Source organism: Dermochelys coriacea, chromosome 7, assembly GCF_009764565.3.
Source record: "Dermochelys coriacea isolate rDerCor1 chromosome 7, rDerCor1.pri.v4, whole genome shotgun sequence".
NCBI lineage: Eukaryota > Metazoa > Chordata > Testudines > Dermochelyidae > Dermochelys > Dermochelys coriacea.
This window is the reverse complement of record NC_050074.1, coordinates 68,990,396-69,015,718: the sequence shown is the minus strand read 5'-3', so window position 1 is coordinate 69,015,718 and position 25,323 is coordinate 68,990,396. Positions and strand designations below refer to the sequence as shown.

Here is a 25,323-nt window from a genome sequence, read left to right as displayed (position 1 = left end):
AGTGTGTTTTTTTCTCATCTTCTAATCTGTGATAACCTCAGGGACGGAGATAATAGGGGGAGCGTAGAAACATTCTACGCTCTACAATTCTGGGGGGACTGCATGGTCACCTGTGCTGCTGAGTTTGCCATGCTGACCAAACAGGAAATGAAATTCAAAAGTTCCGAGGGCTTTTCCTGTGTACCTGGCTAGTGCATCAGAGTTCAAAGTGCTGTCCAGAGCGCTCACAATGGAGCACTCTGGGATAGCTCCTGGAGGCCAATACCGTCGATTTGCATCCACACTACCCCAAAATTGACCCAGCAAGGTCGATTTTAGAGCTACTCCCCTCATTGGGGAGCAGTACAGAAGTTGATTTTAAGAGGTCTTTAGGTCTACGGAACGGGATTGGTTGTATGGATGCAGTCATTTTTAAATCGACCTAACGTGGCTAAATTTGACCTAACCCCGTAGTGTAGACCAGGCCTAAGGAAACTTGTTAGGTTTCTGGTTAATCAATGTGGTATTGCAGAGGCTATTTTGTTACTGGTTTGGTGAATCTAATTAAAGAATAAATCACCAGTTTTTGGGGTTTGTCTGCCCTGAATGTGGAATTCTCAGAGTGGCCTGCCCAAGACACCCAATCACATCAATGATGGAGTATTTACACCAAGGAGGAAAAGGAGTTGTTTAGAGCTGGTCCAACTGGGAGTAATGGGATGAAGTCTAGTACAGGGGGAAAATTAGGCTAAATAGCAGGAAACATTCCTTAATCATGACATCTATTTGAATGTTTATGGTCTCCCAAGGGAAGTAGTGGAGGATCCAATGGTTTAGATATTTCAGATTGGATTGGAGATCACTGGAGAATACACTATAGGGGATAATCCTGTCCCGATACCCTAAACAATAGAGTAGATGTTACCTATTTATCATAGTGTACAAAAGCTTCAGAAACTGAGCTTGCTATAAATAGGCAGCAATTGAAATTCAAAGATCACTGTGGAATTAAGTCTTTTACAACTAGTGGCTCATAATAGAGGTCTGTCATTAAAGGTAACAAGAGCTAGACAGGGTCCCAACTAGACCTCAAATACACTTAACTTCCTGATTCTCAAATGTTTCTCTGAATAAATACTTAATCACTGCTTACTTATGCTTCCTGGAACATTTAATTAACTTTACGCAGCTGAGTACAGATACCAAGCTTTATGTGTTTTTGTCTCAAAAATTACAGGGCAAATATCAGTTTTCATAAACTTTAATACATCAGTTCACGTAACAGCCACTCCTGCAGTGGTTAGGAGAATGTAATAATCTTATTAACGATGGTTGAACCTGAAAAAGGTTTAGGAAAGGCTTCCGAACTTCAGGTGTTTATCTAAATTGGTTTCGGTGCATTCAAGGAGTCAAGAAACTGCACATTTGGGGAGGTTCAAAAAGGAACAGCACAAGAAACCTTGTCCATCTCCGATATAGATGGCAGGGCCTCTTAGATCTAGAGTGTCCTTCATTTTTTATTACTATTTTTGTATTAAAGTAGTATCTAGAGGCACAGTGCATATAAATATTAAGAGACAACCCTTGTGCCCAATAGCTTTCACTCCAAACAGACAGGAAAGGCAAAGAATGGGAGGAGAAACAGACCCAGAGAAGGGAAACAACTCATCCAAGGTCACACAGCATGTCAGCAGCAGAACAAGAAACAGAACCAGGGTTTTGGTATTTACTTCAGTGGCACCAAGATTTCACCCAAGCTCTCAAGTCCCAGTCCAGTCTAATGAACCACACTGTCTCCCTAGCTGTTTTTCAGCACCACATAACATTGCTCCTTTCATGGCTTCTAAGAGAAGAGAACCCACTCATCCAGATGCTGTAAAACAACAGGAGAAAGTGAGAGAAACTCTAGACAGCAGACAGGTCCTGCTGCCTGGTATCCCATGCATCCACATCAAAGAAAAGAGGTCACTGGGGAGATGGTACTCGGGCTGAACCCTATGTTAAGTCACGCATGGGAGCCTCAGCATCAGACTTTGGTTTGGGTACTATGTTGAAGTCCTACAAAAGGGGCAGATTTCCTGCTGTTTCCAGGTCTGTATTTGATTTTGGAAGTATAACCCCTCTTAAACCTATTTATCACAAAGATGGGTGTTATACAGCAATCTTCATATATGAAAGGAAAGTCCTTCCAGCTGTGTAATGAAAAGATAAAATGAACTAAGTGGCTATACTGTGATAATCAAAGATAGATAAAGCCAAGAGAGTTTTGTTTGTAGAATAATAAATCTTTCTTCTTCACAGAATCTATGCCATTCTAGTAGACATATTTTTGGCCAAGACAACAATAGGACTTTAAAGAGGTTATTTTGCAAGTGAAGAGTCAACATTTTGAAGCCCACATAATGGACATAATGGACATATCAAGAGTTGCTATTCTATGCCAGTTTTGAAGTAGCAGTCATGTTGCACATTCTTAGACTGGCTGGAGACCTTTGCTGTGTATGGGACTGTACAAGAGACCCCTCCTTTACTCCCAAAAAACTACCTGATTTTCTAATATTGGAACTCAAAGTTTTGCTGAAGCACACTGTATGAATTGGCCATACTGAGGAGTCCCTACAGTGTAGGATAGGAAAAAGATCATTCCCTGGCATGGTGTAGAGTCCAACACTATGCAGGCTCCCTGTGCAACATCTAGGAAGATCTTGGGAACAGGAGAAGATAGGACAAGAGTGTCTGTTGCTCTATATACCCTATGGTACCTCCTTTTCTCCCTGCATTGGTGAGAGAATGGTTTGAGGACACTCCTGGGAAGCTGGTTCCACAGGGTGGGGAAGTGTATGAGAAATTTCTTACCCCTTTTTGCTTATGAGGATTCTCAATGCTCAGTCCAGTTACTCAAGCTGAAGGCCAAGTAGTAGTAGTGATGGTGATGTGAGCCAAGGCTCTTTGAAATCAATGGCTAGACTCTTATTGACTTCTGTGGGCTTTGGATCAGGATCTATGTCACTGCTGGCAGCCCTCTTCTCAAACCTTGCCTTTGCTGGTCTGATAATGGTGGTCAGATGTGCATGTGGTTTGTGTGGGTGTGTCAAATCTATTCAGTTTACATATCAGAATGATATTATTTGTCAGTGGTTAGTATGATATAGAAGAGTCTTGACAGAACTGTAAAATACTGTAAATGACTATTTCTATAGTGCTATAGGGGAACTTGGTTTTTGACACACAAAAACAAAATGGGCAGCTTGCAGTATAGCTAAATGATCTATGACTTTGAGGGCTTTTGTTGTGGTCTCCCTTTATAATAACTGAGTTGAATTTTACTGCAGGGTTTCATAGTACACAGTATGGCCTCAGTCCTGCAAAGAGATGCATATAGGTGGATCCACCATGTATTTCTCCACTGAAGTATACCTGTGTGCATTTCCTTCCAGGATTGAGACCTGTTCCTTTAATGCTGTTGCATAGCATATGCTGCATTATCCAGGCATGTAACTACAATGGAATGTACAAAGTTATCTTAACATGGGACTCCTCAAACACATTAAGCCAAACCCTGAAATCCTTACCTGGAGCTTAATCAGCCACAGTGAGACAAGGCAGAGTTTGGTTATTATCATTAACCTCCTCTCAAATTAGGGATAGTTCTAGTTATAGATCAATCACCTTCGATAGTTACTATTTCCTTAGTAAGCATGAGGAAGGAAAATATTACACCATGATTTTGTTTTTCTCAGATAAAATAATCACAGACGACATTAGCTATAATGCTGAGAGAACAAGCTCCTGTTTATGTTTGACACAGAATATTGCATGGACTCTGCCCTATGAAATAACTGAAAGGATATGCTTTAAAATTCACAGATAGTGAGGCGGTACTGGTTGCATTTTTTGTCATTCCAGCCGCCATCAGTGTACATCTCCACACAGTTTTCCCCTCCTTTGCCATTTGGCTCATATGTGCGCCAGTTGGTATAATTCAGAGGTTTCCCATCCAGATCATGGAATTCACCTGGAACATCACTCTCCCTTATGCCCAGATAAGCATATCTGTTAAACTGTTTCACAATATCCCAAATAGCATCGTTCTCCTCCTTGTTCCTAGGGGTGGCAATGGAGCCACCAGCATGTTCGCACGCTTTTAATGTGGTTTCAAAATTGACTTCTTTCCCATTGGTAGCGAGAATTTTTTCCCCCACTTCTGTTATTTTTCCTTCCAAAGTAAGGACTGCAAAGGAAAGTGAAAAGATCTGTTTGTTTTTTTTTGTCGTATTTTATACTGTCCGTGTATACTCCTGGGAAGGGAGAATAACCATGAGAAAATGAGAGAAAGGAAAAGAAGAGAACAGTACAAATAGAAAGGGAAGAAAGAGGAAAAAATAAATGGAGAAAGGAAAGAGGATTGAAAAGGGACAGAGGAGGAGGAGAAAAGGAGGAACTACCTCTGTCACAATCCCACCAACTCATTAGTTTTTTCAGCGAGTCTATATAATTCTTCACCTATGGACATCTGTCTCTCCTTCTACAACCTAAGTGTGCACTACTTTCCCATACTAAATACAGTTTCAGACCCTGATCTGTTGTGTACAGTCTGTAGAGCTGGTTGAAATTTTTCAAATTTTAACAAGAGAAAAGGAAAGTAATTTTGACAAAATCTTTGATTTTTCTCCCCAATTTTCCCCAACAGCTCTGACTACACAACCCTAGAGTGTATTGAAAATATAAGCACTACTGACATCATACAACTGCCTCAGTTTCAATGCTTCCCAAGAGCTCAACTATAATACACAAAAAAATTCTTTTTAACAAGATTTTTAATGCAATTTGAATGAATGTGAGTGGCGTTTCCTTAAAGGTCCTTCCTACTCTGGGAGAATCAGGCCCTGTGTCAGTTCACCAGAGATCTCATTTGCTTTGGAGAACAACTGTGGTAGCCCTATACAAATCCTCTTGCTGAGAAAATGGGCCCTGAGTAGTCTCTTATTAGGGATTTGTGCTTCTCCAGAGGGAGTTCAGTCCCCATGAATACCCACCCCAGATGATCTATGTTTCAAAAGAGCTGAGCCACACACCTCACCTTGCATGTATCTTGCTCCTCCTCATAGATAAACCAATAGAGAGTTAGACAAAAGGGGGTAACTTTTCTGCTGTGTTAAGACTTGTAGATTCCACTCTCCAAAGTGGGAGCTGCACATTAATCAGTTGGTCATGGTGAGGGAAACCTACTCCCAAAGAGCAACATGTACAAGCAAGAGAAACTGCAACAGCCTGCTTGATGTTTATCTCCATGTGCTGCCCTACATGCTGGAGATGCACAGCACAGTCCTTCGTACTATGCTGTGCCTAGTCCCTTTCGATTCTAGTCTATGTAAGTTCTTATAGTCCATTCATACATGCAGTATGCAGAAAGCTCAGTATGTTGTATAGCCCTAAGCCCCCATCTATGCTGCATCTTATGGGCAGCCTTTTGCATTGCCCTATATACTGCATAGACACACACACTAACCAGTCTTTCTTGGGTGGCTTCCATTACTGCACTATCTGAGTGCCTCACAAATTATCTTTCCAACACCCTTGTGAGGTAGGGCAGTGCTTTATCCCCATTTTATGGTATAGAGAGACTGAGTGACTTGCCTAGGATCACGCAAGATGTTTGTGGCAGAGCAGGAATTGAACCCTGGTCTCTCACATCTCAGGCTGGGCTGCTGGATCATCTTTCCTCTTCTTCCAAAGTGCAACAAACACCTCAGCATACTTAATTGGTGTTTGGAAGTAAGTTTTGGTGAGGAAAGTTTTAGAATTGAATAAATTTTTTGAAATGTAACTGACTTTAGGTTGGGCTATCATGATTCATTTTGTACATTGCATTTTACACAAGTTGTGAGGAAAAGCAGAAAGATTACCTCCTTCCAGTCTGGTAATTTGATGTTTTAAAAACTGGAGGCTTTCTTGCAATTCAGGATCAACAGAAGCAGGCAGGCCTAGAGATAAAAATAATAATTATACAATTGATTTAAACTGGACTTCACTGATAAGAAAAATGCATCATATACAATTAATAACAATTTTCCAAAATTGGCTTGTACTTGACATATATCAGTTTCATTTTCTGAGGTGGAAAATTCTATTTCCCTGTATTTATATATTTTCAAAGAAACCCTATATTGATTGTTCTTATCCATAATACATAAAATATATGCCTGTTGAAACTCCAGCTCTGGAGAGTAATTACTTAAAGCAGATTATATGTGACGTAAAATCAGTTTTTCTAATCTGAAGTCTTTTGTGTGTGTGAAATCCATGAAAGTGTTAATATTTTAGAAACCATATCCTGCGTAGGCTGAGCCAATCAGAACTTGCTCTGATTTAAATTTGAAACTTGACAGCCACAATGGAAAACTTTAGTGGGTGTGGAGTTCGTGTGATATTGAACAGAACTGGAATTCTCTTCTCTGCCTCCTTTATGGTCAGTTAAACTCTTATAGTTTTACGGTATGCTTCTATCTGAATAGTGACTGCAAAAATGTCATTGTAGGGTTCCATGTAGGTTCTCTCCAGGATGACATATGAAATATCCACAGTTTATAGATACAGAGATTTTACAAACAAAAACAAAAAACCTCCCAGCATGCAAGTTTAACCTGGGATCTGAGAATCAAACTGGCTATTTTTTTTCATACAAAATCATCACCAGTAATAAAACTTCCGCAGGCAAAATTATGCCATGACACCTGTACAGTCCCATTGCCGTCCATGGGGTAGCATAACTGATTGAAACTCAGTACAGAATTCTGTTTCTGCTGCACAAGGAGGAATAGATTCCTTCTCAGTATCTCAGAACTGTGTTGGCTCTGCATTTGTAAGATGAGTAAAAGGTAGTAAAATGTATTTTAGTAATACAGTCAGGAGATCTGATAGATACAGGAAGCAGATCGGTTGAATAACAAAGGCACCATTTTTACAGTCACTTCTAATAGCAGAACTGCACTTTAATAGACTCAGGTTTCAGAGTAGCATCCGTGTTAGTCTGTATTCGCAAAAAGAAAAGCTCAGTGAGCTGTAGCTCACGAAAGCTTATGCTCTAATAAATTTGTTAGTCTCTAAGGTGCCACAAGTACTGCTTTTCTTTAATAGACTCAGTTACTTTTCCCTGGACTGCTTTATACACAGCACAAGTATCCAGTTTTTTGGACTAAACAAAGATTAGTCTTATTCACCTTGTGGTCCAGGCTCCCCTCTCTCCCCCTTGTTGCCTTTTTCACCCTGGGGCCCTTGAACCCCAGGAAGCCCATCTCTTCCGGGAAGACCTAGCATGCCACTCGGTGGCCCCTGAGGACCTGGAGAAGAGAAGCACACAAATGAAAAACATACAAAACTTTTTTTCAGCTGATGCATTTTATGGAAATTCAGAATAAACATGAGTTTAACAGATGCTGGCCTGCAAAGCAACAAACTGCATTGTGCTTCTGAATAACTTCATTAATGCACAAGCCTCGGGTGACTGTTGGCTTCATAACAGAGGCAAAACACTGACTCCATGGAATGAGCAATCAAATGCATGTTAGGATCCCAACTACTTGAACCTTGGAGCATCTTTGGTGATGGAGCTGGAGAAAGCTTCTGACCTGCCCTTTGGCATGGAAGGAATATTGCACAATGAAACAATCAGCATCTGCAGGTGGTGCATTAATAGACCAATGGTACATACAGCCTCTTGGCTTCAACAACCTGAGAAGTGCATCAGAAGCCTAATTAATCCACTGACATGTAATTGCTTCCTGGTATTACATTTTCATTAATTCATTTTAAAAAAACAGTTTTGTTGAGCATTATAGAAAGTATCCTTCTGCATGAAAAGTAGTTCCCACTGAAAGGGTAATAGAAAAGAGATGGGGAAAGCTATGCTTGTGAATGCATTGATCAATTGTTAATTTTCTGCCCTAATTCTCTCTTATTTTAAGAATACCGTGAACTGTTGCCTTCTCTTCTTATGCCCAAGAAATCAGCTGTAGTTTATGCCCAACAGCCACTTTCATCTCATTTTCTTGCAAAAAATGAATGGGAACTACAGACCAGCACCCGATTTAACTTTTACACTGGAAAGTGGGTTTAAAAATGGCTAAAGGAGCCACAAACCTTTGCTGTAAGGGAAGCTTGTCACTGGGAAGGGGACAAATTAACAGTTGGGGCTGAGTGGGAGATTTTTTCCACAAGAGTCTTTGAGATATCAATTTTCTTTCCTGGCCCAAAAAAGGACAAAAAAGTAGAAATTATGAACTGATAAGTAAGAAAAAAAGTTTGGATCAGGTCAACTGAAGTGTTTCATTTCTATAATTTCAAAACCTTTTGTTTTTGACCTTTTTCTGCTCCCCCCTTTTTTACATTACAATTCAACTAAAAAAAAATTAAAATAAAAACTGGGTTTGAGCCCAAACCCAAACTTTTCTTTTAAAAAAATCAACATTTTTTTAATTATGAGATTTGTCAAAAATAACCCTTTTCTGCAAACCATTATGGTTTTGACAAATTGACATTTTATGACAAAAAAATATTGTCAGAAAATTCCTAACCAGCTCTATTAAAATTGCCACTTTTTCTCCTTCAGCTTCCCACTCTTCTGCCAAAGAACTGCTTTTGTTTCCCTCTCATTTCCACAACATGAATGTTCCTCCTACTCCACACCACGGGGAGTTGTTGCACCAGCAGAAGTTCACTAAAGTTGAAATTACAGGACAATTTCACTCTAAGCAGAAATTCACTGTATTTACTGACTTCACCATAAGAGGGTTCCACTGTGCATTAAATAGAACTCATCATTTCTTTATTTCATCTGACTCAAGGAAACGGGTGATAAACCATTTAGTTTACTAAGCATAATAGTCAACACAGCAATACATCTATTTAATAGGGGAGGTAGCCACTGACCATACCTGGTGGGCCTGGGTCTCCTTTCATACCATCTCTTCCATCTCTTCCAGGCAATCCATTGACTCCTGGGGTGCCAGGGATTCCAGGAGCTCCTGCACACTTCTCCTCAGCATGACATGTCACCAAAAAAACAGCTGCTGCTGCAACTATGTGAAGTGACTGGAGTGACAGCATTGTTCAGGCCAGCTACAAAAGCAAGTTGCATTTACCATGCAATTCTGCATTGAGAAAAACAGGAGCTGATTTATGCTAACTGGAAATAATGAAGAAGTGGTGATTGTTGGATTAAATTTGGCCTTGAATGAAGTCTTCAATTTGGGATTAAATCTTTCAAGTTTTGTCCCGTCCCCTGCCCATTTATATTGAGGTTATGGAAGTATCCCTAAAACGATCCAAGGTTGAGAGAGAATATTAAAATGAACAATTAATCATATGGTGGCAATGGTCATAAATCATGCTCTTTTTTTATTTGATGTGTGTAAATCAAATGTAATATATTACATGGAAGTTTTGAAAAATGCATCATTCCAAACATTAACTTGCAAGCAGGATTGATTCTCATGTTATGTATGGCTAAGTCCCTTCGTTTTCAACCGATTTTTACTAAAAAATTCCCAGGTTTTACAAAAAATATGATTCTTTTTTTCCTGATTTTTCACCCTATTGTTGTATCATTCATATATATATAAAATATATAAAAATATCTTGTTTTATTAGGAAAATAAAATACATAGCATGAGATACATGTATTATGATAATACATTAGTCTGTGTGTATACGCAAACCTGCCTGTTGAAGTAAGGCTATGTATTAGTCTAGAAGATACACCCAATAAATGAACAGACACACATGCAAGCTCTGAAGTGCCTGTGCATGTGAGCATCCTGATAAATCCCACACCCACCATGTACACATTTCAAGCTGTTAGCAGATAACAGTTTGAAGTTTTAACACACTAAAATGGGAAGAAAATGAAAATCTGTATCAGAATATATTTCAGAAGTATTCGAAAGTTTAAAAATAAACAAACACAGGAGAAAAGGATGAAGTTGAGTGTATGGCTTACAAATGGTGTGGCCCAATTATTAAATGTAAATATTTATAGGCTAATAGTTCTAAGTCTACAACGGTAAACTGTTTATTCAAATGAAAAGTTTTATTTGGGGATTAGAGATATATTGTTTTCTTAAACTCAGAGGTACCGTTGTGTTTTGAGTTCTGGTTTAGTTCTGCAGCAAACCACATTGAGGAACGGAATTCAAAGCATTAATCTACTGAATATTCCCCCCCCCGTCTTTCCGTCCACCAACCGCCCCTCCCCCCGATATTTACCCAGAAAAATTATTAATTTTTTTGCACTGATTTTCACCTGTTTTTGTTGTTTTGGTAATAAACCCTGATAAATTCCTGGGAAAAATTAAATAAAATAAAAACTGAAAATGAAGGGCCCTATGTATGGCAGATCATAGACTATTTGCATCTGTAAAATAACTTTATCATCCACACCAAGTCTAAATGACTCAAAGTGGTGAAAACATTCAAGAACTAAACAGAACATTTTTGACAACACTTTCTTCTCAATTTTGGATCAACTATACAGCTGGTTGAAATTTTTCAAATGTCAAAAATGTGAGCAATTTTGAAAAAAAAATCAAAATGTTTTCTGACCTGCTCTCATTACAATCTAGTTAGAAATTGTTAAATTCGAAATGGACATAATGTACGGTACTAAAGCACAAATTCTCCTTCAGTTATTAGCATCATTCAGCTAAAATAGTGAGAGTGGTGAAGATGGGTTCAGGATGTCGGTGTGGCTCTCCCATCCTACCTTGGCTGACTATGTCCTTGATTGGTTGAATCTCATATAATGTGTTAGACTTCTGCATCCATTTGGAGTCCTACTGACTCCAAGCTAGTGGATCTTGATGCAGTTCCAGGTTCCTGATCCTTTGGATGTTAAGATGAAAAAGCAATTATTCAGCTCTAAGGGGATGTTTACACAGCAATTTCGAGGCATGATTGCAGCATGTCAAGGCAGACCTGAGCTAGCTTCCATCGAGCTAGTTTGCTAAAGATAGCTGTGCAGCTGCAATGGCTCAGGATGCCTATTCAAGTACAATCCCACCCAGACCCTCAGGTGGCCAGTCCATGCCGCTGCCCATGGCCCTCTGGTTACAGTGCTATTTTTAGTGAGCTAGCTGGCTCAAAGCTAGTTCTGGTATTCCTACACGTTGTGTCCCAATTGCAGTATAGACATACCCTAATTCTTGCTCTTCCTCTCTCTCCTCATTCATAAAACCCCAGCATTTTTCAAGCAACTCCACATCTGATGAAACCACTAATACGAGTAGACTGGAATAGTAACAATAAAGGTAAATATAGTGAAGCATTTGAAAATATAATGGAAAAAGTAAAGGGAGAGCATGGACTAAGAGAAGTTCTTTGTAGTTTTATAAAGAGTTCACTCACCCTTCTGCTCTGAAGTAGAATGAAAAATAAGTCCTCAAAAGTCTCATTTATAAAGTATGTTATTTGATAACACGCCTTCATACCAAAGTGGAGGCTTGATAAGTATAATTTGCATCATTCTTTTTTGTTTTGTTCACACACTTAATTTGTTACACAAATACTTAGAAAAGTTTCAGGAACTGCGTGATGCTGATTTTCTCAATTATAGTAATAAGTTATGTTTTAATGGAGGAAAAAACTCTCAAACAGAACAGATAGTCTCAAAAGATTTTTTTTTCAGTTAATTCAAAGAATACAAAGTTTTCATGGAACTTTCATCTAATTTCTAAAATAAACCTTGTTACTGTTAAAAAGGTTACAAGGAAGGATGGGCATGTAGCTAAGGGAGGCAGTGGGTGGCCTAGTGGGTAGAGCACTGGACTGGGACTCACGAACACAGGGCTCTAGTCCCAGCTCTGCTAGTGGTCTGATGCGTGGTGTTGGGCAAATCACTTCCCCTTCTCTGTGTCTCAGTTTCCCCCAGCTATAAAAGGGGGGATAATGATATTGATTTGTAAAGTCCTTTGAGACCTACTGATGACAATCACTAAGAAGCTAGGTCTTGTTTTTAAGACTATGAACCTGGACTCAGGTTCAGTTTCTGGCTCTGCTACAGACTTCCACTGACAACCTGGGCAAGGCGCTTAATCTTTCCGTGCCTTAGTTTCCCATCTATAAAATGATGTTAATACTACTTTCTTTCTCCCATCCTTTGGCTGACTTGTCTAATTATACTGTGCTCTCTTCAGGCCAGGGACAGTCTCTTACTATGTACATACAGCACCTAGCACAAGAGGTCCCCAATCTAGTTTAGATATTCTAGGCACTACTATAATATTAGTAATAAATAGTATTTTGATTTTCAGTATAGCACAAACCATATACAAGTCAGAAAACACAAGAAATAGAAATCTGATCTGTGTACATCTTTATAACATTTACTTTAAATTCATATTATTTCCCCCATATAACACTTTATATGCCAAAATCACTATCACCACCAAACAATCATTTAAAAACACTTTGCTGATGTCAAATAGCAACTAGGACAATCACTAAAAACCAAGGAAACAATCAAGGTAACAGAGACTTGTAATCTACCTATGCAACAAACCTCCATTTTCATCAAGTGTGGCATGGGGAAAGAATAGCAAACAGTTAACCATAATGACCGCCAATGTTTGAAAGTTTCTGGAATTAATGTGTTTCTTGTCTCTTTGACGGTTTTGTTGAAATGTGAGAGACTATCTTTGTGTGATACTCGGCCTAGAAGGGGACTAGGGCATGTCTATACTTAAACCACTACAGAGGCACTTCTTTTGTCTTCCCTTCTTGCATGATGACTGTTTATTGCTTACATGCAAATTAAGTAGAGCACACATTCCTTTGTTTAGGGGCAGACCTGTTTGCCAATTTCCGTTTGGCCAAGGCTGCGGGGTTTGAAACATGCCTTACCACCACCATGCAGGGGAATAGTGTAACTTCACATACACTGTTGCCCCCACATTTTTTACGGACAGTACTGACCAGCAAATGATGAGTTTTCAAATGATATTTTACAAGGCAGGCTTTCTACAAAGATTACAACAATAGTGTGCAGGGTGTGAATTCAGGGGTGTAGTCTGTCATAGTATCACACTTATAAAATAAACTTCATAACATTTAAGTTAAACCATAAAAATTAAACTCTTCAAGCAATTAGATATTCTTAGAAAATTCAGCCCTTTTAATCTATTTGCTCTCCTAGGGAAAACAAATGCCAATTATACCAGTCAAAAATGAGCATAAGAATTTTTCAGCTTATGTGGAAAAAGGTAGGTATGGTTTCTCTGCTGTAGGAAATATATAACCTTAGTAACAGAAGAGCTACTTATCCTTTGCTTTTGGTTTACATATTTTCCCCGCTTTCTTATTTCCCTGAAGTAACACGTTAAATCCTCAAATTCAAGTACCTGGATACTGCATGACAAAAGGAGTTCATTGTCTCAGCGAGGTACAGTAAGCTAGATGAAACAACTGAATGCAGAATGATCTCGGAGAAGTGGGTGCCATTGATTTACCATAAGTCATTTCTAAGATTGTGACCTGGGAAATAATTCCTGGAATGGATCATTAATCTAACCCTGTGGAACATGTTCAAAGGCCACATCTATGCAAAGAATAAATTAATTTGTTCCTCCAGAAGCAACATTGGATTTAGTTTGGTGGACATTACTTGCACATATGTCACATATACTACTTGGTACTAAACAAGGTAAATGATAGATTTATTTATAAAGCTAGCTACCTTGCAAAATATCCAACTGGTGGGCCAGCACTTCTTCTAATACGGTGTGTGTGTATCGCATACACACCAATCACTCATTAAAGTTCCCTTTATCACTCTTCTTTATGAGACTCTTACAGACTCTCTTTTTCAGAAGAGGTGGTGGTGGTGGTGCTGGTGATATCATCCATATTTCAGAGAGGCTCTTATGGAGATTATTCTCACACATACTGTACCTATGCCATCTCGGCTCCCACTAGTGGTAATTGGAATTCGGATGACATCTCAGACCTGATCCAAAGGCCACTGAAATCCACAGAAAGACTCCCATTGCCTTCAGTAGGTTTTACCTCAGACCCTAATTTGTTTCCCAACTCAGTCATACCTTACTCACATGATTCTCTCTGTAATCATCCAAGTTCACAGGTGGCACCATGGTAACCGAGTGCTTCATTATCCATAGTCGCTTCAATCTCTCTCATTCTTTATATCTAGATGTTTTTCCATTACAATTTCTGTGTGGGGAGTTTTTTCTTCTTTTATTGGCTCATTAAGCCTACCACAGGACAATGGCAGATGTTAGCTTTTGGGGACCTGAGATGCACCCTTTGGGTATGTCTACACAGCAATGAGAGTGCTCCAGCTTTAACTCCCTTGCGTCCACACATCAACTGTGTTAACCTAGGGCTTGGACCAAGGGTCCCAGGACCCTGCAGGGCTGGAGGGGCCAAGCCCGTGTTAAGCTGGGACCAAAGGTCCAAGCCCTATTGCTTTCCTGTGTGCATACAGTCGCAGCTTGACTTGGGTCCCGGAAGTCCTCTGGACTGGATTGTATCCCGTAGTTCCTTCAGGCCACTTGTTTAGTCTTCTCTATGCAGACAATCTGTGATGCAGTCTATTACACTCTAGTGCAAATGGAAGCCCTTTATGGTGTTCACTGATACCTCAGACACAGGGCTGAGTGTGGTGCTAATGCAGGTTGACGGAAACGGGGAGAGACACCCCATCGTGTACCTGAGCAGGAAGATGCTGCCGTGGCAGCAGAACTATGCAGCCATAGAAAAGGAATGCCTAGCCATGATGTGGCCCTTAAAAAGCTGCAGCCATATCTATTTGGGCAGCGCTTCACTGTCTACATCGACCATTTGCCCCTGACGTGGCTACCCCAGATGAAAGGGGCCAATGCCAAGCTCCTGAGGTGGAGTCTCCAGCTTCAGGATTATGACATGAAGGTGGTCCATGTTAAAGGGAGTGCCAACATTATAGCCAATGCTTTGTCCCAGAAAGGGGGGCCAGAACTTCCCCAGGCCACTGGCTAAAGTGGGCCCACTCAGTTCGGTCTTGGGGGAGAGATGTGACAAAGTAGGGTTTTATTCATCTTTTTATGTTGCATGTGGGTCTTATTGTTCTGTACTAATACTGTGTGTATCTCTGTTTCCCAGTGTACTGCACCAATACTTCGGTGGTGGGAATTGGGTGTGTGATTTTGCTGAGGCCCTCAGGGCAGGTGAGGCTGCCAAGGTGTACCTATGTAACCTGAGACCACTGAGGGGGATGTAACCAGGTGACATCTTTTGCCCGGGAAGCAAGACAAAGAGAAGGAGGAGGAGCAACAGTGGAGTGCTGGAGGTCAGGTAGCTGGAAGCTGGCAGTCTGCGTGGTGGGACTGGAAGGGGGGGAGTCCAGGGCATCTGGCCCAGGACTCCCAAGATGGACTTGGCTGAAAGTCACTGATTTCTGTAATAGCAAGCGCTGTTCTATGCTGTGTTCCTGTTGACTAATAAACCTTCTGTTTACCGGCTGGCTGAGAGTCATTTCTGACTGTGGAGTTGGAGTGCAGGGCCCTCTGGCTTCCCCAGGAGGCCCGTCCGGGCAGACTCGCTGCAGGAAGCGCACGGTGTGGAAGGGGATGCTGAATGCTCCAAGGTTAGACCCAGGAAGGTCGAAGCTGTGTAAGCTTCTTACCTTGGAGACAGTATGCTCAGAGAGAGAAGGCCCCAGAGTCCTGACTGGTTTCATACGGAGTAGTTCCAGAGCATTGGTCCAGGGACTCCGTTATAACTGGTGTTAGTGGTGGGCTCAACTGCACCCCATGGACAGAGCATCCTGCAGTAAATGACTGGGGAGCAGTAGAAGGAAGGGGGATTAGCAGGCGTGCTGAAGGCTCAGAAAAGTGCAGTTCCAGGAGGCGGAGAAATCTACACCTTAACCCTGAGGGAGAGTGGGCCCCCAAGAAGGGCTGTTGCACTGAAGGGGTTCCTCCCAGGGACCGTGGGGAGCTGAGGGAGCATAGGACTGTGAGTCCGTGACCACTTGGGAGATGACCTACCATCTACTTGAAAAGGACATTGTAGAGCCGTGCAGAGAGAGAGAGGGCTGCGCAATGGAAGATTCACCAAGGCACAGCTAATTGCTTAGTTGGAAGAGAATGATCACTCTCGCAGCCAGGAACCGGCTCCTTAGAGAGGCTGGGAGCAGCCAGTCAGCCCCAAGGGTCCCCCCAGCCACCGACCCAACTGGGGACGTGGGAGGGGCTGAAAGCAGCCAGGCAGCCCGAGGACCCACCTACATGAACAGCAGGGGATCTTCACGGCCAAGTTCCCCGTCAATGGAGCTGAAACGGTTGGAGTTGGAAATGAAACTGAAACTGAAAGAGCTGGAGGATCGTAAGAAGGAACGGGAGGACCATGAAAGACAGAGGCAGCATGAACTTGTGATGGCAGAGCTGAGAAGCACAGAGACCCCTGCTGGGGTGAGTGGGGATGGGCCCAGGGTGGCTAAGCCTGCAGGGAACTCCGATATAAAAGTGCTGCCTCAGTTTAAGGAAAGGGATGATATAGATGCCTTCCTCACTGCCTTTGAGAAGGCCTGCAATGTGCACCAGGTTGACCCTGCAGACAGGCTTCGGCATCACGTGCCTCTCTTTGCAAATAGTGGCAGCTCAGATCAGCATTCACCCATTGTCCGCCGAACACCAGTCTTCAAAACACACCATCAGAAGCCTGCAGGGTTTGCAATGGAGACTGGTCAGAAGAAGCCTTTTGTAAGAGAGTTGCTTCCTGGTCATAAGGACTTGGTTGCTGATCACAAGGTCACAAGCCACTTGGTTCCTGCTCTGCTCTCTGGTCCACCCTGCCTTCCCTGGGGCTGTGTACACATGAGCACCTGGGCAGCATGCACTGTGAGGGGGAACAAGCCCCAAAACTTCCCCTTAGCCTCCTGGGGATCCCTTATCCCTGCCTCCCAGTATGCAGCAGAAGCAGGGATAAGTGATCCCTGGGGGGGTGCTGCACCCAAGGTCTGGGGATGCACTTCACTGCTCTGCAGCCAGCAGCAGCTAGGCTGGGGTGTGTATGCATTTTTTCTCTGAAACCTGCATTTTATGTCAAATCTCAAAACAAACAGACAAAAATAAATAAAAAACCAACCAACCAAAAACACCGTCATTGAACATGCCATTTTCAAAATTAAGAACTGCAAAGTTCCATTTTAATAGTTTGACAGCCCTGGAGACTGATGTCCTAGTTTTCCTCAAACCACGTGCACATGGACATTTTCCAGCCGATGTGACAACCTAGAGGTGGAGAGCCTGGTTCTCAGTTTAGATGGTAGTTCAGTATAAAGCCGTCTCATACTGCCATCATTCTACTGAGACAGCCACCAAAGGAGTTAATTATGCAGTTTATGTACTTGTGCTCCTTATGGGCACCTGAGTCCCATCAATAGCACCATCACACTTAGAAAACAGGGTGAGCAGTAGAGTTTTCCCACAATGCAACACATGCATAGGGCTAGAATGTTGACACTTGGGGGGGGGGAGGGATGTTAAACACTGTAGGATAGGTTACAGGCACCCCAAGGCCCTGGCTCCCCATTCCACCCTTTCTCCCAAGGCCGCACTCTTACCCCACCTCTTTCTGCCCCCTCCACCGAGCACCTCCAGTCCACCGCTGAACAGCTGATCTGTGGGTGGCTAATGGGTGCTGAACACCCACTATTCTTTTCCTCCGGAGCCCCAGACCACTCACAGAGTCAGTGCCTCTGGTTACTTTGACTCAGGTCTGTGTACTGAAGTGTGGATGCCATAGCTCTAGGTTCGATCACAGGTCAGAAAATCCTTAATCTAGGGTTAAAATGCAGAGTAAATGCTCAAGCCCAGGGTCATCTGACTCAAGTCCCACTAACCCTAGGCTTACATTGGTGTGTAGACATACCCCCTGACTTCTGTAGAACAGGATCAGACCTTTGGACATCGGTCTGCACAAGCAGGGAAAAAGTGACAAAAGGTATTCAGTCCTCTTTCCCTGATGACCGAGTTTCATTTCTGGAGTTCTGAATCAAGCTTCAGAGCTGATTTCTGTCCTCTTGTAATGAGTCCACTGGGGCAGCTTTGGAGAACAGTGGTTAGATTAGCATGACAAATATTAATCATGTTTAAACTGAGTTTAGAAAATGTAGTCTGGCATTTTCAGTCCATCTTGTGATTAGCTATTTTCACAATGGTTTGACTCCTTCTGACCTAGAACTGGAAAATAAGCCATTTTTGGTGTTGGCTTGACTTGGAATCAAAACTATAGCAGAGGTTCTGATTAGGGATTCAACTCCAACCCTTCTTACTTCCAAACATTCAGCAAAAAACCTTGAAATAGTTCTCCTTCTGGCTGATCTTTAGGATTATTATGTAGGAATGGCAGGTAATTTGCCAGTCAAATATATTTTATCTGGACCATTTTGTTCCATGCTGTATGTTAAAAAACAAAGGCAATTAATTATAGTAAGGTGCATTAAAATAACATTGATGGTTAACAAAAATACGCCTATATTAATTCAGACTTAAGGTAATAACTCCATTCTTTGCTTACTCAACTCAGCCTCTGTATGGTAGATTTTAACAGGTAGCCTTCTTTCGGGGCTCTTAAAAATAAAAGGATAACTTTACAAACCATATTAGTTGCAATTCCTAAGCACAAGTAGGTTGGATATAACTCAGAATTTTCCTTGCTTTTGTGGGTTCAAAAGCAGGCAGGACTCATTTCTGTAAAATACATCATATAATTCCATGTACCAAATGTTCAAAAATAGATGTTTCCCACATTTGCAGACATATAAAGTTTTAGTATATAATGGAAATTCAAATAAAGATTAGGCTAAAAAACTATTGTGGAAGAAAAAGAACATATAGTTCAGTCAGATGGCTGCATACTGTTTTCACTACTTATGATTCAAGCATAATAACCCCCAAAGCCTTTACCTGACCGATAGTTGTGGAGGCTTATGTTTACCTGGCACTGCAGGGTAGCTAGGAATTTATCTGAATTCCTGAATGATTTCTTTTGAAAGTGGTGTTTAAATAAACCTATCAACAGCTGCAGAAGAAAGGATCCAATAAAAACACTTAGATACGTAAGTGTTACTAGGAAACTGGGCAGAATACATGGCAACACATTTTAAAAGAGGAACTGTAACTTCATGTTCTTTCGTTCGGGTTACACAATTGGAATACAATGAAATAACCACCTCCCTGTGGTTAAAAAAAATAAGGTGGGCGAAAATCCCCAACCACAGCCATTGTTAATCTTCACACCCACTGCCTCACCTTAATTATGTGAGATCATTGATTACAGCAGTGGCCTGGCAATGAATTTGATAGTCTGACAAAATATAGCAATTTAGAGATGGGATTATTTTTCCTCTGAATCCTGTCCCCCATGCTTGATGGTTTGAACTAAACTGAATCTGAAACCAAGCCATCCCTGAGCCTCCTTGACCAACTTTAATAGCTTGTCACTGCTAACCAAGCCATACAGAAGTATTGGAGATACTAATTATTCCAAATAGGGGAAATTACCTATGATGTCTCAACGATCACAATATCATAACTGGGTAAATGCTGCCCTTTTAATGGAAAACACTGTACATGGTAATCACAGAAGTGTCCCAACAGATTATACTTCCAAGGAGCTGATCTTTACAGAGTCCCTCTCTATCTTGTCAAAGGAAGCCATAGTAAAGCAATTTATGCTTGAACAGGCACTGGGCAAGACTACCTGGGACCATGTGTTTGTGCTTCATATTTTGCCCCATAAACAACCACCTAGAATTTGTTGTCAGTTTAAAATAAGGATAGTCAACTCCACGGATGGTAATTGGCCCTTTTAGGCCATTACAGCAGTCCCTTGTGTTGCCTATTGCAGGGGAAATGATGGGCCCGCAGATATTGCAGTAGTGTATGGTACAATATATGTTCATTGTGTGTGAAATCCAGGAGCTGGGGAAATGTTCCTCATTGAAAGTGCATGGTATAAATATGAATTATATGGTAAAATAAGCTCACCAAGTTGCTGTTCAAGCCTGATTATCACAGCAAAGAGAAACTACACTACAATCTCCATCAAGGGGCCTCATCGGGTAATGAATTCCCAAGAAATATCCTGTGCTGAGGTGGTTATTGATGTTATGAGCTGAAAATTAAGAGGAAATAGGTGTATCGATTTTCAATTGGCACAGGGATTTTCTAGAGAATGAATACTGAATGCTATACATTGTAGCTAATTGGGCTGTTTTAGCAGTTAATATATGCTGCTTCTATTGCACTGCCGACACACAGTCAGTTTATGGATTCTGACCATTATACAAATGAAAGCCTTGTATCTATCTTGCATTTAATGCTGACATGCTTTGCTATTACAATTTGTGTTGGCCTGAGTGGCAAATCAAAAATTCAGGGTCTTGCAGGCTGTTTCAGTTATTAGGAGAAACTGATTATGGAATCTGGCACCTTTGATATGATCTTGTTTACTTACGAGGAATGTGCAAAGCCTCATTTCCCTGAACACAGGAGGAGCCAAAGAGGGGCTCACAGCTCCAAACCTCTTTTTGCCAGCCCCAACTCCAACAGCCCTTTCTCTAGATTTTCGCAGGACCACACACTCAATACTTGGTCAGTCTGTGCTGTCTGTCTGTCTTGCTCTCCCCATACCACCTCTACCCAAAGACAATAACTAGCAAAGTCCTCCACCCACATAGTTCTATTTTCTGGGCAGACTTGCATATATCTTAGTTTGAGGCTGTGACATGCGCTTGTGTTTTGGGTTTAGGCCCCCTAGAATTTCTTTCATTTAATCGGAATGAAGTGCAGCTGTTAACCTCACCGGTTTCAAAGAAGTTTAACCCAACTTATAATGTTATTCTCCATGGAAGATACAACTCCAGATAGCACTCTGATTAAAACTGTAAGTACAGATATTGACTCAGTTTCTTGAGTGCAGTGTGGCCTGCACCCCTGCTGGATTCTAGCCCTACCCCTGACCCAACTGGCTATGAAAAGATGACCCTCCTAGAGGGGTGGAACAGACTTTCTGTCTGAGAGCACCCCCTCACAGAAAGACCTGGCTTCGCAGCCTCCTGCCTCAGTTTCCCCACAACTATCTTCAGCCAGCTGCAGCCATAGAGGTGACTTGGCCCTCTAGCAGAGCCACTTTAAAGTATTCAACTTCTTTTGAGGTGACAGAGCCCCTTAGCCCAAAAACAATATCAAAATAAGAGTTTTCAGCCCCACTGGGCTCAACCATCAGCCCCCCTCCTTATTGTCAGGCTCCCAGGAGCAATGTGGTCTATTCACTGGTTCTTTGGCTCCAGTCAACCTAACTGTCCAGGTCAGGTCTACCCTCCTACCAAGGTCCTCTGGCAGGCCATAGCCCTCAGCTAGTTCCTAGCTTGAGGCCAGCTCCTTGCCTCATATTGGAGCAGCCTGTCTGCTCTCCTCACAATCAGCCCTTAACTGCTGGGCTTTCCTCCCTCAGTCCTCCTCCCTGGTTCTAGTCCAGCCCACAAGCCTCAGGCTCCTCTTGGGCTCAAGTCTTTACACATCTCCCCAAACCTGGCCTCACCAGCTTCCTCCTGGCTTCAGCTTCCCTGGTGTGTCTACGCTGCACACTAAGCCCAGACTTGTGGACTCAGTGGTTCCAAGCCCATGCTTGAGAGTCCACACTGCATTGTAAACCTGGGTCTTACAGCTGTGCTAACGCATCTGTACTGTACTAGGCAGACCTTCTGACTTGGGTCTGTGGCTTCAGATGCAGCCATACCACAAAATGACAGGGCTTGGACCTGAGTCACAGAAGGACTCAATGTCTGACCCATCCCTTTAGCAGAGTCCTAAGACCCAGTCAGACTGATTTGTGTGTGAACAGAAGGTGGACTTTGGGCTTATAACTGAATCAGACCCTGGATGTAGTGTGGAGTGTAGACATACCCAAAGATTTCCCTGTTCGTCAGGCTAGCACAAACCCAGCTTCTTATCTCACATTGGGTAGCCTGTCTACTCTTCTCCCCAGTCAGAACCCAACCTCTTTTTAAGTCTCACACCCTGCACAGGTGTAGCAGGGCTGAGCTAAATGACTGGTCTAAGGCCTCCCAGCTCTTAAAGTGGCAGGCCACCCTATTACAGAAAGTCTCTAGCAACAGCATAGAGCTGGCATAAGGGTTGTGGCCAGGGTTTCCCTTTCTTACTGATCCCCAGCTGCTGTACTGGTCCTTGGGGGCTATGGGTAGCTGCAATAATTTACAAGTTTCCTCTAAGTTCTTACTGAGGAATGACCTGTCATGCAGCCAGCCCAAGAGATTGGGGGAGAGTAAAAGCCAGCATTTTTCACACATGCACACACATCCTTCGCATGACTTTCACTGAGCGCTTGCTTGCCACAGCTGAGAATCCTGGCCACACACAAACAAGTGCAACATATGAATGTTGCCAAGTAAATGATTTTCTAGCTTTTGCATAGTCAGCCAACTGTGAAATATTGACTTCTCAGTGGCTTCTGAAAAAATGGACCATATCGTTTTGTGAAATGCAATTTTCAGTGTTCACAGTTTTAACACTTAATTGCCATGCCTCCAGCTGCTCCCCCTGCCACACCTTTTGAAAGGATTGCCATGCAGAGGTTTGTATGCAAATACCCACCAGATGCAAAACTACTTGTATTTCCATTTATGGTTGATTGAGTGTTTTAGTCTAAGTTAGTGATCTCCTAACTGCGACAATACACAAGGGGCAGTTAAAACAAAAATAAAGCTAGCTTCATTTCATAGTTGAAAAGGGGGTATCTTAATAGATTAAAATAATTAAGGGAATCCTTTCAAAAGAAATATGGCCCATTGTAAATAGAAATGTATTTGGTTGCAATGCTTATTGTACTAGGTCTCCACCTCACCAGATATTACTTCATCATTTTGCTCATTGTTATTGCAAGGTCTTCCATCCAGATAATAAAATGTGCTAATTGAGGACCAGCTCCCAGAGTCAGGAAAACTAGTGCCAAATAACCATATATTTAGGATCATTACTTGGAGCTACAATTTTGCCACTGCCTAACTGAAGCGTTTCTTTTCATGCCTCTCAAACCACTGCATTGCAAATGGTACTTGCCTTAGCAACTATTTTTTTTATCATCCACTTGCTTTTTTTTTTTCTTTCAGAAAGAAATATCCACAGAAACTACAGAGAACAAAGTCTAGGCTTACTCTCTAGGACGTTTTCTATTTTTGATAGAAAGTTATTGTGCTGAATCCAAATGACTCAGGGAATAACATGCCAGTAGGCCAGGAAAGCATACGTAACAGTTCATTTGGATTTGTAAACAATCCTAATTTTATGTCAGGGTCATATTCGGCTTTTTACCATTCAGAAGTGGTAGATGCGAGAAGAAGAAAGTACACATTGTAAATGATGTCAGGTGGTAAGGGAGTTTAAATTCTCATCTGTGAATCTGGACAGGAGAAAAGGATCATGAGTAAAATTTTCAAAGTCACATGGTACAAATGAGAGTTCGGTTCCAAACTTTCAATGGGAGCTGGGCACCTAAACTGCCCTTTGTTCCTTTGAAAGTCTTCCTTTATATCCATGAGGAGCCTGGGAGGAAGGTGAAAAGCAAATGGAGGGGTAACTAAAAAGAGGAAGACATGAAGCATAGAACTGGCATAAAGGTTGTGGCCAGGATTTCCCTCTCTTACTGATCCTCAGCTGTTGTACTGGCCCTTGATTGTTTTTAAAAAAAATCATATATTTAGATGATGGAAGGAAAAAAAAAAGATCCAGCAGCATCCCTAAAGTAAGGGTCTATTCCTATTGTCCTTTAAAGTAAACGGTAAAACTTCCTGGACATTATGCTGGCTCCACTGAAGTCAATGGGAATTTTGTCATTGACTTCAATGGGGCTGAGATTTTGCCCAAAACTGGCATCATCTGTGGCATGAGATACAGCCAGTGATCCATATTTGGGTCCATTTGTCCATGGCTTCCGATGATACAGCCATCTGGAAAAAAAAAAGCTTTTCTTAAAATGGACACATTTTGGTAATGCTTTTTTGCTCCAAGATAGAAATCAAGCCAGGACTCAGATCCTGACACCAGAATATCAAACATTCGAGGGTTACCCCATCAGCATGCATAGCACCCAATAGCCTTTTAGGGGAAATCAAATTAAAATGATATATTAAAAAGACTTTGCTTTTCCACTTAGGCACACTAAGGCTATGTCTACCCGAAAGACCTTACAGCAGCACAGCTGTACCGCTCTAAGGTCTCCTGTGTAGCTTCTCTATGATTGCGGGAGAGAGCTCTCCCTGCATAATTCAACCACCCCCAACAAATGGCAGTAGCTACGTTGGTGGGAGAGTGTCTCCCGCTAACATAGTGTTTTCCACAACAGCACTTCTGTTGGGGTAACTTATGTTGGTCAGGGGGATGTTTTTTCACAGCCCTGAGTGACATAAGTTTTACCATGCTAGTATAGATACAGCCTGAGGCTCATGAGCCTATTCTAGTTCCTAATGGATTACTGTGAGCATCCGTGGACAGAGGAGTTAACAGGATTGTTAGCCTTCAAAGTTTCACAGCAGCTGGATAACTCAAGGGGATAAGCAGTAGTCCTTTGAGCCTGACCCCCTCCAGGATCTGAAGACAACTCCCTCCTGGGGACCGTGGTGGAGGGGAGCAGGGCTGGATGTGGGGCACAGAGGTAGGCTGAATGACTCTTTAGGTATTATAAACTATCCAGCCTTTTTTGGTTCAAACCTTCAAGAAAATTACACTCAAACATTCCCCTTTATTAACTGTGAAAAACCAACTTTGCCAACATTAGCTGCTCACAAGGTCGTGATCATATTAATTCTGAGAAATGCAGCCACCTATGTTCAGGCTACAGAAGCAGGAGTAAGGCCTAATAGCTAATGCTGCAGTATGTATTCTGTCAAATGTCTATCTGGACCTCTTTGTGTTGGCATAATTACCAGGCCCATTAAAAGCAATATAAACGGGCCTCCAAAATTCCTTACAGCACAAGAATCAAAGCTATTCTGCAGCCGTATATTGTGATTATAATCACACAGACTTTTCTTTCTGTTTGCTAGGGGCAGGAAAGAATAAACCTCCCAGAGAAACACAGAAACACTAGCATATGGTGGCATGAATAAGAAATGTAATACATGCCCTTTTTTCTATTATATATAACTCCATGTCACTCCGTACCGCATGCTAAACACCAACGCAGCAGCACATGAAGGAACAAATTAACACTGAGTAGTGAACGTAAAGGAATACCATACTGCAGGCAGTAAAATCAGTATAGGCCTGTTCAAAA

At 41.9% G+C, this 25,323-nt stretch overlaps 1 protein-coding gene across 7 annotated transcripts; it reads right to left on the bottom strand.

The window, feature by feature from the left end:
- Positions 1-1,173: 1,173 nt before the first annotated feature.
- On the bottom strand, positions 1,174-11,449 carry LOC119858328 (pulmonary surfactant-associated protein A-like). 7 transcript variants are annotated; one of them, XM_038408686.1, is made up of 6 exons: positions 11,380-11,395; positions 10,739-10,857; positions 8,913-9,128; positions 7,200-7,319; positions 5,886-5,963; positions 1,174-4,210 (listed from the first exon to the last, which is right to left on the bottom strand). In XM_038408686.1, exons 3-6 carry the CDS (start codon positions 9,082-9,084, stop codon positions 3,834-3,836), a joined length of 747 nt encoding a protein of 248 aa, XP_038264614.1. In that variant the 5' UTR covers positions 9,085-9,128; positions 10,739-10,857; positions 11,380-11,395; the 3' UTR covers positions 1,174-3,833. The 7 variants fall into 7 exon arrangements, with proteins under 7 accessions (XP_038264614.1, XP_038264612.1, XP_038264613.1 ...); XM_038408684.1 differs by having other exon boundaries at positions 8,913-9,096; XM_038408685.1 differs by lacking the exon at positions 11,380-11,395 and adding an exon at positions 11,170-11,193 and having other exon boundaries at positions 8,913-9,096.
- Between the last annotated feature and the right edge of the window lie 13,874 nt (positions 11,450-25,323).

Excerpts from the sequence above, each read along its gene's own strand:
- LOC119858328 (XM_038408688.1), bottom strand. The coding sequence starts at position 9,084 with ATGCTGTCACTCCAGTCACTTCACATAGTTGCAGCAGCAGCTGTTTTT. Across the intron at positions 7,320-8,912 it reads AGGAGACCCAGGCCCACCAG|GTCCTCAGGGGCCACCGAGT; the intron begins GTATGGTCAGTG and ends TCTCTTCTCCAG. Across the intron at positions 5,964-7,199 it reads AGGGGAGCCTGGACCACAAG|GCCTGCCTGCTTCTGTTGAT; the intron begins GTGAATAAGACT and ends TTTTATCTCTAG.